Source organism: Melospiza melodia, chromosome Z (genome assembly GCF_035770615.1).
Source record: "Melospiza melodia melodia isolate bMelMel2 chromosome Z, bMelMel2.pri, whole genome shotgun sequence".
Taxonomy (NCBI): domain Eukaryota; kingdom Metazoa; phylum Chordata; class Aves; order Passeriformes; family Passerellidae; genus Melospiza; species Melospiza melodia.
The window spans coordinates 69343912-69359812 of record NC_086226.1 but is presented as its reverse complement, the minus strand read 5'-3'; the positions used below and the strand labels follow the sequence as shown (position 1 = coordinate 69359812).

The 15901-nt window shown below is 34.5% G+C and overlaps 1 protein-coding gene across 1 annotated transcript in view; it reads left to right on the top strand.

The window, feature by feature from the left end:
* The window catches only part of SHOC1 (shortage in chiasmata 1), a 44008-nt gene that overhangs the window by 25695 nt on the left and 2412 nt on the right, over window positions 1–15901 (top strand). The window contains exons 17-27 of the mRNA XM_063179900.1: window positions 3996–4068; window positions 5488–5557; window positions 6159–6343; window positions 6842–6947; window positions 8567–8678; window positions 9619–9740; window positions 10684–10777; window positions 11828–11959; window positions 13318–13467; window positions 14465–14605; window positions 14846–15410. Of these exons, the coding sequence (XP_063035970.1) occupies window positions 3996–4068; window positions 5488–5557; window positions 6159–6343; window positions 6842–6947; window positions 8567–8678; window positions 9619–9740; window positions 10684–10777; window positions 11828–11959; window positions 13318–13467; window positions 14465–14605; window positions 14846–15410 (1750 nt within the window). The remainder of the gene's footprint in view (window positions 1–3995; window positions 4069–5487; window positions 5558–6158; window positions 6344–6841; window positions 6948–8566; window positions 8679–9618; window positions 9741–10683; window positions 10778–11827; window positions 11960–13317; window positions 13468–14464; window positions 14606–14845; window positions 15411–15901) is intronic.

The following is a 15901-nucleotide window of genomic DNA, read 5'->3' as shown; positions in this document are numbered from 1 at the left end:
TCTTGTTGTGTTTACGAGTTGCACTTGGAGCTCTGAATATCTTTTGATTAAATTTTGCTGAGAAGAACAATATAACACCCTTTTTGAATTTAAAAATAAAATGAAGCAACAAAAATAAAATGATGCTGATTGTCTTGTTGTCTGTCCTTCAACAGACACACTAAGATGATTTTGCATCCTTTTTGTCATCTTAAGAGCAGCACATTTTGCTTTGTGATACTAGGATTATGTTGTATTAGGAGGTGTATGAGAACTTGATGTCATTTTGAAGTCAGCTCAGTGGCAATTTGGCTTTTCTTCTGAACTCCACTAAACATGATTTTTTAAGCTTTTTAGCTATAACTCCTGAGTTTTGATTTGTTTGCTTGACTTAGTCATACAGAGATATGCATGCAATATAATGCCATCTATGATTTTATTCACAATTACTAATTGTTTCCTGTTTCCTAACATTTAGAGACAGGTTTTAATGAGCCAGACTAGGTAGAAGGAGTATTCCAGTTCAAAAGAAGTAAAAGTTGTATTCCTTGAACCATTTACTGTTCTATCATATCACATCAATATCCATTAATATGGTGTAAAATAGGATAGTTTCATTATCCTTTTATTAGCCAAAGTTGTTATTGATGCAGGATTGTAATGGGACATTTCCTTTGTAAGGAAAAAGTTACTGCTGGTTTAGAAAAAAAGAGTTTTGCTCTTTGTTTCATTATCTTTTGTACTAATGATTAGATAGAAAATGACTAAAAATTTCATCTGGCTCACATGAACATATAATGAGTCTGTTGTTGAATTGTGTGTGGAAAAGCAGGTCTACATTTTTAAATGCAGTTGTCCAAAACTGCTTATAAAGATGCCAGTGGATGGTTGAGTGGCTCTTCTGTGCATCTGCTTATGGAAATTGAAATCTGCCTCTGTCTGTCTGACCAGAAGTCCTTTTCTGACAAGATCTAAAATGCTTTTAATATTTACATGTACCATTATCTTATGACTGTAAATCTTAAGAGTCGGACAATGTTATGTGCCTTCTTTAAAATCTATATCTTGTGTACAACATGAAAAGTATCTGTACAATGGCAAAAAAGTTCAGAGAGCATCCTGTCAGAAAGTATGGTGATGTATTTAGGTACATATTCTTCTTTATACACTTAGTGTAGCATGTGTTTAGTTTGTATCAGTTAAAATGATGGACGAGGTAAACACTTTCTCTGATGGGGATTCTTTTTAAGACTGTGTCAGTTTGGTAGATTCTAATTCTTTTCAACATTTTTGTGTTCAGCAATATTCAATGAGTTCCAGATCTCTGGCAGAAACACTTTTGAGACTCCATCTACATATTGGAAGATGTTTCTAACCAGTTCAGCAATACATCCAGTTACATAAGTACCTTGCAGGCTGAATTCTAATATCTTCAGATTAAGTTCTGTCTCCATGAGGATGATTTTTCTAATGTGACAGATCTGTATAGTACAATAGTCATAATGGGGTATCTTTAGATAGTGTCTATAACTAGCATTCTCTTTGAGTTCAGGAGCAAGTCAAATCAAAAGCCAAGCAAGCAAGGCAGAAGCCTGGCCTGCCTGAGCAGGGATTTTCTAGAATTTAGGTGGAAAAGGAATGTGTATGGACTTGGGATGTCCCTTATGAGCTGGTGACTTTAAAGGGGACTGTCCACTCCTGCAGGGAGAAAATTTATATGGCCAAAGCTCAGTTGAAATTCAAGCTGGCCAACACTGTGAAGAGTGACAAAAAGGGCTTTTTAAATAAGTCAAGAGCAAAATAAGAACAGAGACAACATCATCAACTCTCAACAGAGTTGGTCACCTCAATATTGGGATGTAGACAAAGCAGAGACATTCAGTGCCTTCTTTTGCCTCTGTCTTCAATCCCCAGAGCCCAGTGTTAGAAGACTGTGACTAAGGATAATGTTGAACTCCCAGCCACTCCTGAACTTACTTGAGACTTGCTGCTCCATCTGGATGTGCACAGATGTATAGAGCCCAGTGAGGTTCATCCCCGGGTACTCAAAGGAGCTCAAAGGAGCTCAAAAATGTCATTATGGGAACTCTTTCCATTATTTTTCAAATGTCTTGGGAATCTGGAGAGATTCCAGCTGATTGAAAGATGCTAAATATTGTTTCAATTTTCAAGGGAAGGAAGGAAGTCTCTGGTAATTACAGACTTGTCTGTCCCACTTCAGTGCCTGTTAAAATTATAGAAAAGTTTATTCTGGGAGTTACTGAAAAATGCTTGAGAAACAATGCAGTCATTGGCCATCACCAGCACAGGGTCACAAGAGAAAAGTGCCACTTAACCAACTAAATTTGCTTTCTTTTCCCACTTATGACAAGGTGACCCATCTAGTTGACCAAGGGAAGCCAGTGAGTGTAGTTTTTAACTTCAGCCAATGTCTCTCACAGTATCCTAGATGAACTGTTCATCACAGAGCTAGGCATAATACTGGATTGGGTGAGCAGTTGACAGATGGGTTGAGCTCAAAGAATTACAGTGAATGGAATTACATCAGGCTCATGGCCAGTGACATTCCCCAGGACTCAGTTTTAGAGACAGTGTTCTTAAATGTTTTTATAAATTGTCTGGACACAGGAATTAAAAGTACATTAAGTGATTTTACTGATGATACTAAATTAGGAGGAAATGGACTAAATGGATTCTCTTGAGGGTAGAAAGGCCTTACAGAAAAGTTAAACTAGACAGCTGAGTACTCACCAGCTCTATGAAATATATGGAGACTATGTGCCAAATTTTCCACCTGGGATGGGGCAATTGTGACCGTGGTCACAGGGGTTTTCAGGATGAGAGAGAGACAAGAATGTTGACTCTATGATCAGAAGGCTTGATTTATTATTTTATGATAGATATTACATTATAACTATACTAAAAGGTATAGGAGGAAAGTTCTCAGAAGCTAGCTAAGCTAAGAATAGAAAAGAATGAATAACAAATTTCTGTGTCCCGGCAGAAAGTGAGAACAGCTCTGCCAGTGGTCAGTAAATCCAAACATCCATGGGAGACCAATCACGGATCCACCTGCTGCATTCCACAGCAGCAGATAACCATTGTTTACACTTTGTTGCTGAAACTTCTCAGCTTCAGCAGGAGAAGTCCTAATGAAAGGATTTTAATGAAAAGATGTCTGCGACAGGCAATCATGTTGTACATACAAATTGGGAAAGAGACTGGAGCACAGTGGGAAGAGACTAGAAGTCTGGGTCAATGGCAAGTTGAGTCAGCAGTGCCCTGGCAGCCAGGAGGGCCCCCATGTCCTGGGGTGCATCAGGCACAGCATCACAGCCCAGAAACAGAAGGGATTGTCCTGCTCTGCTCTGCACTGGGGCAGCCTCACCTCGAGTGCTTGGGGCAGTTCTGGGTGCCACAATATAAGGAGGATATCAAACTTGTCTGTTTTGTCTGTCCAGAGGAAAGGAACCAAGATGGTAGAAGGCCTCACGGGCAAGAGGAGGGGCAGCTGAGGTGACTTTTGTTGTTCCTTGTGTGGTGACCCCATCACAGCCTACTCCTTCTCAAGCAAAACAGCAGAGGGGAAGGTGCATATCTCCTCTCTCGGGTGACCAGTAATAGGACACAAGCAACTGGAATGAAGTAGTGTCAGAAGAAATTCAGGCACATTAGGCAAAATATTCCTCACTTAGAGTGTGGTCTTCCCTGGAACAGACTTCTGTATAAGTGGTTAAAGCACTAAGCCTATCTAAGTTCAAGAAGCTCTTGGATATAGTCATATGGTTTGGTTTTAGGTAGTCCTGTGAGAAGCAGGGTTTTGGACTCTATCCTTATGGGTCCCTTCCAACTTGAAATATTCTTTGATTGTTATTGTGGAAAACTCCACAGTTTCTGGGTTTGCCATCTGTTTATTTAATCTTGTGTTTTCTGTGCAGAGGAGAAGGAAAGATGTATGCAGGCTTAAAGAAAAAAAACTTACCTTACTTGAGTTTCTTTTAATTGTCTTCATACAGATACTAATCATTACAAGGCTGGACTCTGAAAGAGAAAAAGATGCCTTCATTCACCCATTATCTAGGATAGAAGGTGAATTATTATTTTATGTGTATTTTTGAAATAAAAAGTGGCTGTTTTTCTGTAGATCGCTGCATTCCTGTGTAGATGCTTGGTGCAGGTGTTTCTCCCTTCTCATCAGGACCCTTTCTACATATTTTTCTCAGTGTTTAATATTTCATAACTCTTCTATCAGCCTTTTATCTTTTAATTTTGTTTTCTCCCATTTAAGAGTTCTGGTCTAATGCCTTCTATTTCAAGAAAGTGATAATTTATCTGCCAAGTCAAAGATTTTTTTTAACAGAACATGAAGGAGCTGTGGACAGCCCATTGTCTAATTATATTTGTATCTGTTATCTTGATCACATTGTCTCATTTTTTTTAGCTGATCATTAGTCACAAGCTTTCTTCCTTGCAAGCATGTTCAGAGCAGTTAGATTTTAGAAGTCTTAACTAAGCTCCCCAGCATAAAGCCTTGAATGAGTATTCAGGTATAAATCAAATTTCCTTTAACTATATGTTGCTGATCTTGTTTGCTAATATGTCAGCATAAGCTGTATCAATCTATAAAGCTCAAAGTAAAAATATACTGTTTCCAATATTCCACCTCCCTACTGATACAAGCAACATTTTCATAATTTCAACTTTTTACCTGTGAGTGATTTCACAAGTACAAGCTTGTTCAACACTGCAAATTCAGATGGTAAAACAAACACATTTTAGGAAAATTATAAATTGAGCCTATAGTTATGTTTAGGACAAGTCACTGAGTCCTTTTAAATTGATTTTTTAAAATCCATTTTCATAAATCCTATTTGCTTGAACCTTATCAAGTGTTGTGTATTGTGCTGTTCTTTTGCCTTTAAAAATAAAGTTAGATTTCCCGTGCTCTTGAAAGAAGAAAGTCTGTCTTTTAGAATGTTTTGAAAGGGAGGAGGCATGTTCGCAACGCTTTTACTAATAATAATATTTAATGAAAAGAGCTTTATTTGTTTTAAGATCTTAAGACTTGTTTGCAAACACAGGTCTATCCAACTACGCTTTTGAAAAAAGGCACTTGTGTAGAACCAACATTACTTCTTAGATACATCTTCCAGTTAAAATTTCAAATGTACAAAAAGTGTAAAGAAATTTAATTTATAAAGGGGCAAATGTGCTTCCTTTTGTATTACCCTTTAATTTTTCATTTTAAGGTAATAGGGTTGTGAGTTTCTGAGACATTAAACTTGTTTGCATTACTTTTTCCTTGGTTTCTGAGAAGGAAGTTTCTAAATCATTACATCCAACAATACAATGCAGAAATTGTAGAGGACTTAAGCAAGATAGACTATGTAAGACTTAAAATTTTAATAACCTGTGGTTTTCCACATTTGCTACTTACTGTTGTGTGTTGATTCATAGTCACAGAGGCTTATTTATTTCATCATCTGTTTAATTTTATTTTTTAAACAGGTTTGAAAGCTGTGGATTTGAATTCTGAGAAAAAAGGAAGCCCTTTAAGTTGCAAAGAGATCATAAGCAAGTAAGTTAAATTCTATATTCTTGAAAAAAAATTATTTAGTCTAGACTAAGGTCAGTGAAACTTCAGTTACTTTAGTTCCTTTTCATGAGTCTTTCCAGTCTGGAGTAAAGTTTTCATGGTAGTATTAGTTTGATAGCTGTAGTTTTCACCTATAGCTTCATTTTTAGAGTTGAGAATTTTGTCCACTCTAGAAAAATGCTTAGTGAGGCCTAGAGGAACTTTAGGAACAAACAATTGCATATTCTTTATATGTTGTTTTGCCTGTTTAGAAAAAGAGAAATGTGTAGAGAAACATGATGTTTGCTTGTTATAGAAAAAGATGGTGAAAAGGCATAACAGAAGAAATTACAAATTATGACATTCTGAAATATATAATATTTTAGGCAGATAATTGTTGGAGGAAGAGTACAGCTTTTGATTTTTAAATTAACTTTTAAAGGAGTTGGAACCTTAGCCGGGAATGGTAAATATATTTTTGTAAATAGACTTTAGCAGTTGGAATTGTCAAAGTAAAACTGAGTTTATTTTGTTCTTGTTTATTTTGTTGAGGGTATTTCTACCTACATTTATTTTTATTCATATTTTTGGGGGGTTTTTTAAGTCTTAGTAGATATTCCTGCATTATTGTACATAATCAGCAAATTGGAGCTGACTTCCCTTGGACACACTTCTCACTAGTAATGGAGTATGATTATTCTGAAAATTCTGGCTGGAAAAATCTGTGCAAAAATCTGAATGTTACTTACATGACTTTTAAAACCACCTTCCCTGAAACAAGACAAATGGGTAAGTGTTCTCCAGAATTGTAATAAACAGTTAGACTGACATATGAAAAGAAAACATTTTCTGTTCCATAAAATGCTACATTCTCATGCCTGTGGAAGAGAATGAGTAAAACGTTGAGGGCTAAAGCTCAACAGACAGAGCTAGGTTATCTATGCAGCAAGAAGGTGTTTTTATTTGAGTGTCAGCCTAGTTTTGGCCAGGATGTAGGAGTACATGTGGGTTTATAAGAGACTTGTGCCAAGTTCATAAGTTGTTTACAGTTCTGCAAACTGTATCCACCCTTCCTCATTCTAAGGGAATTCTGCAGATCTAAAAAGAATCTGAATTTCAGCATAATTTCAAAAAGATTCAAGGGAGTTTCATTTGGGGGGGGGGGAAAGGATGGAGTGGAAGTATTTTATTGGAGATTAATAAAAGATGCATTTTTGAATGTCCATTTGATGTATCTATAGTTTTTTGCTTATTAAACTATTATCTTACTTATACAAAATGTTTCAGGGAATCATGGTGGTTCCTTTCTTCTGGAAGTACAGATTCCATATGTATTTCTGACAACCGAAGGTCTTCTCAATATGCCAGATATTCTTCAACTTTTTGAATCCAAGTGAGTGAAAAGAAGGGCTTCTGTGGGCTATTTATCTTCAGATTTTCAGCACACGTATTTTGTTCTACTCTATCATGTATTAGTCGTCTACTTGGCTATCACATACATTTCTGCAATTACACTATTAGCTCTTTAAGAGACAAGAATATAGTTTTTTCTGTTGAAGTTGATAACTAAGTACTAGAGATTCACACACATGCCAACCAGAATGGAATTGTACAAATTTTTAAATTGTAGCTGGTATTTTTAAATCAGAACAACTTTTTTAATTGTCTATTTTTCTCTGAAAATCATGATGTTCACAAACTTTTCTTTAGTGCTTCTTGGTCCTTGGAAGATTTTGTATTTAATTCTTCATAAAATTGCTTTTTGTTGTTGTTGTTTTTATCCACTGAAGCTATGCTAAATACTCAAACTGAACAATAGTAAAACATCTTATTTTCTGGTGCATCACAGTGTTTAGGAGAGGCTAAGTTTAAAACAAAAGCTAATTTATTCATAAAATTCAAGTCCACTATTCGCTTAATTTTTAGTACTCTATAACCTGTATGAATACTGCTAGGGTTGTAAATCATTGTGCTTCTTTACTATTTCTTTGACAAAATTTACTTGAATTTTGCTCTCACAGTAATAAATACTTGGTAAAGCTACCTTATATCTCATGAGGGGGAAGTTAAAAAAAAAGAAAAGAAAGACTGAAAGAAACAAAAAACACTGAAACAAAGAAATAGGGAGTAGAGCAGCTCAAATATAGTAACAGAGATACAGATAGTTGATTTCATCATATTGTGGCACAGACATGCCAGTGTTAATCCTGGGTATATCCTTGAGTCAGCTGTGGAGCCATTTTTGGTCTGTTTCTAATTACAATTCAGTAGGGAGAAAAAATATATGTCTGACATTTAAAATTCGAACACATAATCTGATATGCTTTTACTCTGACTTGTTCAAGTTCTCTGTTCAGCCTGGCCATAGGGAACAATGTTTTATTACTTTTTCACTAGCTTCTTTTAGCACTGGTGAGGGAGTTAAATAGGTGAGCAAAGAGCTGTACAATTTCAAAAAAGGGAAGAGTTTACTTTTTTAAAATATCTGAATACACTGTCCATACAAGTTTCTAGAGGACACACTGGCAGATTCAGGTTTAGGTTTCTTGCGTTTCCTAGTAAAACACAACAGGAACCTTTACTGCTGGCAGTTTTAAGTCACTCAGAAATTTTAGGATCATACCAATGGCAATCAGGCAGTTTTCCTCCTTTCATGATTGTGCTGCTTTATGCTGCACAATCATGAAAGGAGGAAAAGAAATGCAGTATGTAAAGTCAGAAAAAGTTTCTAAGTATATATCTTAGTTTCTGTTACCACTATATTTTTTTGTAAACTCAAAGCCTGGATGTCAAGGTCATACTCAATGCAGTTAGCAATATAATTTAATTACTGCTACATTGATACGTTTTATTCAAATGTGAACATATCTTAAAGTGAACTGAGCATTTGAGAAAGATCAAGACTATATAATTAAAAAACTGTATTAAGGGGTGTCTGTTTTCCATTTCCTTTAAGAAAAATAGTATTATTTTACTTGTCTGAGTTTTAATTAAATAATTTTCCTTTTTCAGGTACAGCATTACCTTTGTTGAAAGAAGCAGCAGTTACTCCTTAAGGCTCTTTGGAAGTGCAGATCGATATGTTGTGCTGACAGTAGATGAATGCACTGCTATCTTTCTGCAGGTACAAAATTAAACTACGGTGTCCAAATTCTGTTATGTGTTCAGTCACTTCTAGGCCATATCTTCAGACTTCTGACACATCTTTTCTTCCCCATAATCTTATTTAATTCATGCATTGTTTCACATCACAAATCATTAACCCTAAAAGTCTGTGCCAGTTTGACTAGTTTGAAATGTTCTCAGTTTCTTCATTGAAGTAACATTTGACCTGTGATTTGATTTTACAAAATGTAGTTAAAGAATGCATACTTCAAAAGAGGGTTATGTAAAATTTTGTAGCTACCAATTAAATGTGTTTGTGGTTCTGTTCTCTTACTAGTGTACATATTAATTCCTTCCATTTCAGATGGTTATCTGAATTAATCTATAGAATAATTTGTACTAGTTTTAATAAAAAATAGTAGTTTAAGCAATAGCATACTACTTATATTCTGGTATGCAACAAGACAGATTACAGGTAGAAGAACTGCTTCTGAAAGATAGATACATAATAAAATAATCAATTAGTATTACAAGTACAGCAAAGACATTCTTACTAGCTGCTGCAATTAGTGATGTACTTTATATAGTTCGTGTAGCTATGATATGACTTGTATAGGCCAAGTAAGTACTTCAGAAGTTTATAACAATATTTTGCATTAATAAAGTTCACAAAAATATTGAGAACAGCCTAAAAAGGTATTATCACTGTTTCTTTTTAGAGGAAGGAAGGAAGAAAAGGCATAAAGCTTGAATCAGCCTTTTGAAGTTCAAAGAAAATAAAAGTTGGGAATACAAACTAGTTCTCCCAACTCTCATATGTGTCCTTAATGCTTACATTATTTAGCTGTATTTATGTTTGATCAAGTTTCTGCATATTATATTGATTCTCATTAAAAGCTTGGGGCAGCCATGGTAATGTATTTATTTAGTTTTTACTCTTTATTTAAATTCCATGGTAGAGTGTCGAAGAACTAAATTATGAGGACTCCTGTGACACTGTAATATCAAGGCTGATGGCATTATCACTCCAATATATGTGCTGTTGGATTATTTTCTATTCCAAAGAAAGACTGAGTTTAGAGTAAGTTACTAAATTCTTTTGTAACAAACTTGTCACTAAAGAAAACTGCTTATTAAAACAAGTTGATACTCATTTATCTTTGAACTTCTCTGTAGGAATACATTTCTCTTAGAACAATACAAATATTGTAAGCTCATATTTCTAGTGTGCTTTGGATTTTTCACTTAGTTAAAATGTTGTCATGCTCCTACTGAAAAACTTAGTGGAATTGTAAAAGTAATAGTGATCACTGGAGACCACCAAAAGCTCAGAAAAGTTTTTTATTTGTGAGACTATTTTTAATCTTACACCAATGATAAAGAAATGGTCGTTATAAAATAAGAGAGTTTGAGGCAGCCAATATTAACATGAGGTATATTTGAAATCAACAGGTCCGGAAATTTCACAACTCCAAAGATATGAAATACTGGAATTATTCTTACATCTGTTTGAAGTAAATGAACCCATACAAATGCATGGTTATGAATTATTGTGTTAATACCATTGTATATAATTTGCATTGTATATTATTTGCAACTTGAAATATTCTTTAAGTGTTCTTCCAGCGCATCAGTAGTTCTCCTTTTGCAGTGGAAGCACAACTTCTATTGACATCGTTCATAAACATTAATTTATTACCTCTTGAGATTTTTTTCTGTAAGCAAGTGGTAATTTCTTCTCTGTTTTTCCTCCAGTGTCTCCAGTGACTGACCTTGATCCATACCTTTTGCTTCAGACCAGACTTGCTCTTCTGTAGACTACTGTTTTCTTTCCTTACAGTCCTTCAGCAGTCAGTCCATAGAATATATTCTAGTTTTCTTTCCACAGATATTAGTGCTTCAACTGTGTCAGTATTCTGAATTCCAGAAAATGAAACAGATATTTATGAAGACATGGAACAAATGGTTTGAGATTATTACACGTGCATATTAAATATTAATGATCCAGTGAAACTGTTTTACAGGTACAGTCTCAAGGGAAATACTCTGCTTAACCTTGTCTTAATTTATGCCACTCTAATTGAACTTACACAGAAGTCAGAAGACTTTGAAGTGAAGGTAACTTTTTTCTGTATCAATCTTCATGATAGGCTATTTCTAAAAAGCTAAAAGTATGCCTTCTACATCAAAAACATAAAATAGCTCAGAATTACTTAAACAGGAGAAGGTCTTAATTCAGTGCTGCTAAAGTCAGTGAAAAGGCTGTGTTGACTGCAATACAAGTTGAATCAGAATCAAATAGCAGATGAAATATTTTCTTAACTAGGAGTCATAAAATGGAATCACACCTTTAATAAATTATTAGAATATACATTAATTTTGCTTATGTCTTAATTTGAAGTTTCAGATCAATATTTTGTTGCTGATGTAACAGAAGAAAAAAATAAATTATTTGCTGTCAGCTACTGTGCTTTTTTAATGTGACAAGATAGGTTAACTTCTTTCTTTAAAAATCAGGAAATCTAGAAAATCTGTTTTAGTATCCAGAATATTCAGCATTAAAAAAATGGGGCATAAATTTCATTCAGCTTACCAAATTGTGGGTAACTTATATTTTTGAACGAAGTGATATCTTTTTAGGCACTTTTTTCCATTTATTTGCAGCCAATATTGAGTGCAGATCTTTATGGAGTCAATATTATTTGCATATTAAACTTTGTATAAAATTTACCAGATTAAATGAAAGTTATGAGGATGAATAGAGGACAAAGCTTTTTCATTTCATGTACTTACCAGTGTAGCTTTTATGGAAATTATAGCTTCAAAGTGTTACACATGATCTTAAACTGTAGTAGGCATCTCACAATTGCCTGTTTTATTAGGAGCTCATGTTATCAGAAACTTGATCACATATTAAAGACCTTTAGGATAAATAAGTTATTTTCACCTACATAGGATCTTCATAAATAAGGAGTGTGATTTGCAGCCCGGTCAAAGGTTGGAGTTTTTCTGCATGATAAGCATGGATCAGATTTGATCAGGTTTAATTACTCAGCAGTACTGACTCTTGTGTTCAGGGTAACCTTTAGTTGACATGTCAATGTCTGGAGCAAATTAATACACTCCTTAGAGTAAGTTTTAACCAAGAGTATTATGTATCACTTTTAGGTAGTTCTTACGCCAGGGATTGAAGAGACAGCACTGGTAATTCGTCAGATTGCTGACAACGTTTTGATAGCATCTAATATCAGCCCTCATGAGTGGCTGGACAAATCCTGGCTTTCTGTCTTACCATCTGAGGTTTGCTTATCTTCCTATGAATTGACAGTTTTCTTCCTGTTTCTAAGATTCATAAGGATTTAGGGTTTTTTATTGTAGTTCTCTTAAAATATATTATTAAATAAGCATTATTATATTTGTATGTATATATATATATATATGCAGATATATATATATGCATATTTCTAGTATATATGCAAATACATGTGTATACATACATATATATATATATGTATATATGTGTGTGTGTGTGTGTGTGTGTGTGTGTGTAATATTTTCATCATCTTTGTCAATACAATTAGATGCAACTTGGACTTTCCCTGTGCCTTCACAATTAACCTGTAGGGAGGTTTATCCACCACATCTACTTGCCAATTTGTACAGTTCTATAGTTCTAGGCAGTAGGTTTAAAAAACTACCCAAATTATAAAAGAAAAACATACAGTGGCTCACTTGGGCAGGAAGCCAAATTCAGCAGTGCTCATCCATTACTTAAGTCAGTAGCATTGCTTGCTGACTTGCTTCAGTAACAGATGGAAAAATCTTGTTTAACTACTGCAGTTACTTGTTTAACTCATATTCCAGTAAATGCTGGAACAGGCCCATCAATCCCCATCAAATATATTATATCCTTTAACTTGTCTAGTAAGTTTCTCAAATTAAATGTATAGATTTGTTCATTTTATGTGACAGCTTTGAACTCTTGTAAAGCTGTGATTGTTTTCGGCTTTGCAAAATTCAGAGGAATAAAGCAAGTATTGGCATGGCCTTTCAAGATTTGATTGTAAGTTTTCCAATTTAGAGATTAAGGATACTGGTAAAGAATGTAGAGGAGTCAATGTATTGTGTCTGTTAAACATATTTGATCTTGGCAGTGTTTTATGAAAGTCAGGAACAGGAAGCTGACACTGAAAACAAGCTACTCTCAACATGCTGCCCTGTTTGTGACATTCATCCTCCCCTTGACAACTCCTGCTTTTGCCACCTGTTTCATTGACATTAGCAAATACAACTTTTGTAAAACAGAACCAGTTTTGTCGGTTTATGTTGATCTAGGTAATTCATTTTAAAATGGAGCATTAGTAAATCTGGCCATGCATTTTAAAATCAAGTTTAAGTTATTCACTGGTTTTAAGGTTTAGAAAGTAAACATCTTTAGACTTGCTTTTTGTCAAATAGTTATGCAGAACTTATTCTTTTTCAGAAATGATACTAAAAAAACATTAGTTTTTATTGGACTATAAAAGTGCACTGTTTGAAAGCTGTCTTTCTATTATATACTCTAGGACTTATTCCACAAGATGTGACTTTGGAGAACAGGAAAAAAAGGATAAAAAATTTGTCAGATCTCAGTCTAACAAAATAATTTCCATTTCCAGCCAGAGAAATGCCTGCTTACTTTTCCATGTATCAATCCTTTGGTTGCCCAGTTTATGTTAAAGAAGGGATCATCACTGAACAGATTATTTCTTGCAAGCTTTGATCAACTCCAGGAACTACTGCCACAGGCTCCAAAAAAAGTTTTAAAGGTTGGTGAAAATTATTTTATGTACTATATCATTTTTTGCTCTGTTGTAATATGTGGTTGTTTTGTTGTTTTTTCTTTTTATCTTATGCTAAATGTGCATTTGCTGGTGTCATTTAAAAATTAATTACAGGTTTTAGCATATCATTCATATCCCAAATGTTGAGTCTGCTGATTCTCAGCAGATTTTGTTTGTGGGAAAATAATGAGAGCATTTCCTTAACTGGAAAAATACTCATTAGATCAACTTCCTCCTCAAGCTTCACAATATTGAGTATTGTGTATTTCTAATGTAAAAGATGTTTTCCAGTTAAGTATTTCCAGGGCTTCCGTCCCTCCTTCCTTCCTTCCTTCCTGCCTGCCTCCCTTCCTCATAGCACTAAGTGACACAGCCGTAGAGATGAAGAATTGTGTGCTCATACGGTTCCTACTTTTGGGTCAAGTCTGGGAAAATTGTATCCTGAATATAGTCATCTAATTCAATGAAAAATACACATATTTTATCATTCAAGAAAATGGCTGAGGACACCATTCATTTAAGGTGAAGCATTCCATTAAGGTGAAGGAGCAAGTGAACAGGTATTTGAGCCCTGGATGTGAAATTTTGCATACTATTGTTATAACTGTAAATGTGTAAAGCTATCTTTATTGGCAGAAAAAGCTCAGTTAAATTCCTCTGTGATGCATGATAGGTGTCAATTGCAGACTGCTTCCTACAGTCTTGGAGTAATGAAGGAGAATAAATTGTATTATTAAGATATTGCTTCTCCTATGTTTTGAGACAGAGACTATTACTTAATCTGTTTATAGATGTAAGACAGGTACATTGTGTACTGTACATGCCTCTCCTGCTTTGGTAAGTCTTTTTTTTGGTTCCAGTAAACAAAAATTTATACATCTCAGAATCTTAACAACTGATTTAACTTTTTGTACTAGGAAATGTAGACCAAGTAGTGATGTATCATCAACATTCCTAACAAATACTTTCTTCATCATTTCAGCATTTCAGTGACATGATATCTTCATACAGCCTAAATGCTGCTGCTCTAGAAAAAACAGTGAAAGGTGCATCACACCCAGGAAACCAGAATAAAGTCAACACATTGTATCTTGATAATAAACAAAATTGTCAGATTTTAGAGCTGCTTGATAAGGCACAAAACAGCACAGGTAATATCTTGAATTACTAGTAAAATGTGTCTCCTTTGAAACCAAGTGAAAAATTTGAATGTATTAGAATTTTTATTTTCTAATCATGGTAAGGTCAGTTATTCTGATGAGACAGACAGCAATCACAATTCTCAATTACATCTTGGTTTTCTGTAAAATGTAGAAAATAAGCTAATCTTTCATTCTCCATATAAAATGGTTCAAATTGTTCTCTACCAGAACCATCTCATATGAATGCTGAAGCCCTAAATCCTCCACTGAATCATCATAAGGGTTTTTTAAAGTCTGATCTTCCAAGTTGTATGCAAAAGAAAGCATGCTCGTCGGATGTAATTACAAGGAGAAAGCTGGATTTCTTTGCTGTATCAAAGGACAATGAAGATTTTGCTCATCCAGAAGTTAAAAATTCTCTCCATGTTCAAAGACAGCCTTTCAGAATGCATAATAGCTCTGATCATTCTTCCAAAGACTCTGAAAAACAGGATTTCTTTGCAGCTTTCAGTGACTGTGCACCTCAGGAGAGCTCTGAGAGTTTTCTAGATGAATTTAGAGACTCAACATTTAAAAGCCCAGAAATTCAGATCAACCAGTCCCTGTGGAATGATTCTTCATCCACAGGCCCACATAATTCATTTGCTCACGATGGTTTTCTGTCTGATTTCTTTGATGATACGGATGAGCTTCAAAATCTGAATTTTAGCCAAATAGGTGAAACACCTCAAGGAAAGAGGAAAAAAAGGCCTCCATTCTTATGGACAAAGGAAAAAGTTAAAACAGGTAGGTCCAAAGTAAGTTGAAGATTTTGCTGAAATTCTTTTTGTTACTCAACTGCAAAGTTGTAAGACTGTACTTTATCTTTTATTTAAATAGTTCTTTAATCAAATTCAGCCCAACAATGTTGCATGTTCCCTTTGCTAATATGTACTTGCATATATATCTCTTCTGTGATACATGTTTTGTTTTGAGCATAAAGATGTCTTGGGGTATTAAAAAAAAAAAAGCCAAACCAAATGAACTAGAATAGTGTTACTGCCATTATTTTTCCCTGGTAAATATTGAAAAGCGTAGCTCTTCAATAGTATAAGATTCAGCTTCTTTTCTCTTTCTGACAGTGCCTAAAATATAGATAATGAACATGCCAGAATTAATTTTAATGTTATGGGAAATATTATTTTGTAAACATAGATTTAGACAAAAAATTATATTTTCTCCATAGGACCAAAAGGAGATTCAGCAAATCCTGAGAGTGAAATTCAGATTCTAGTAAT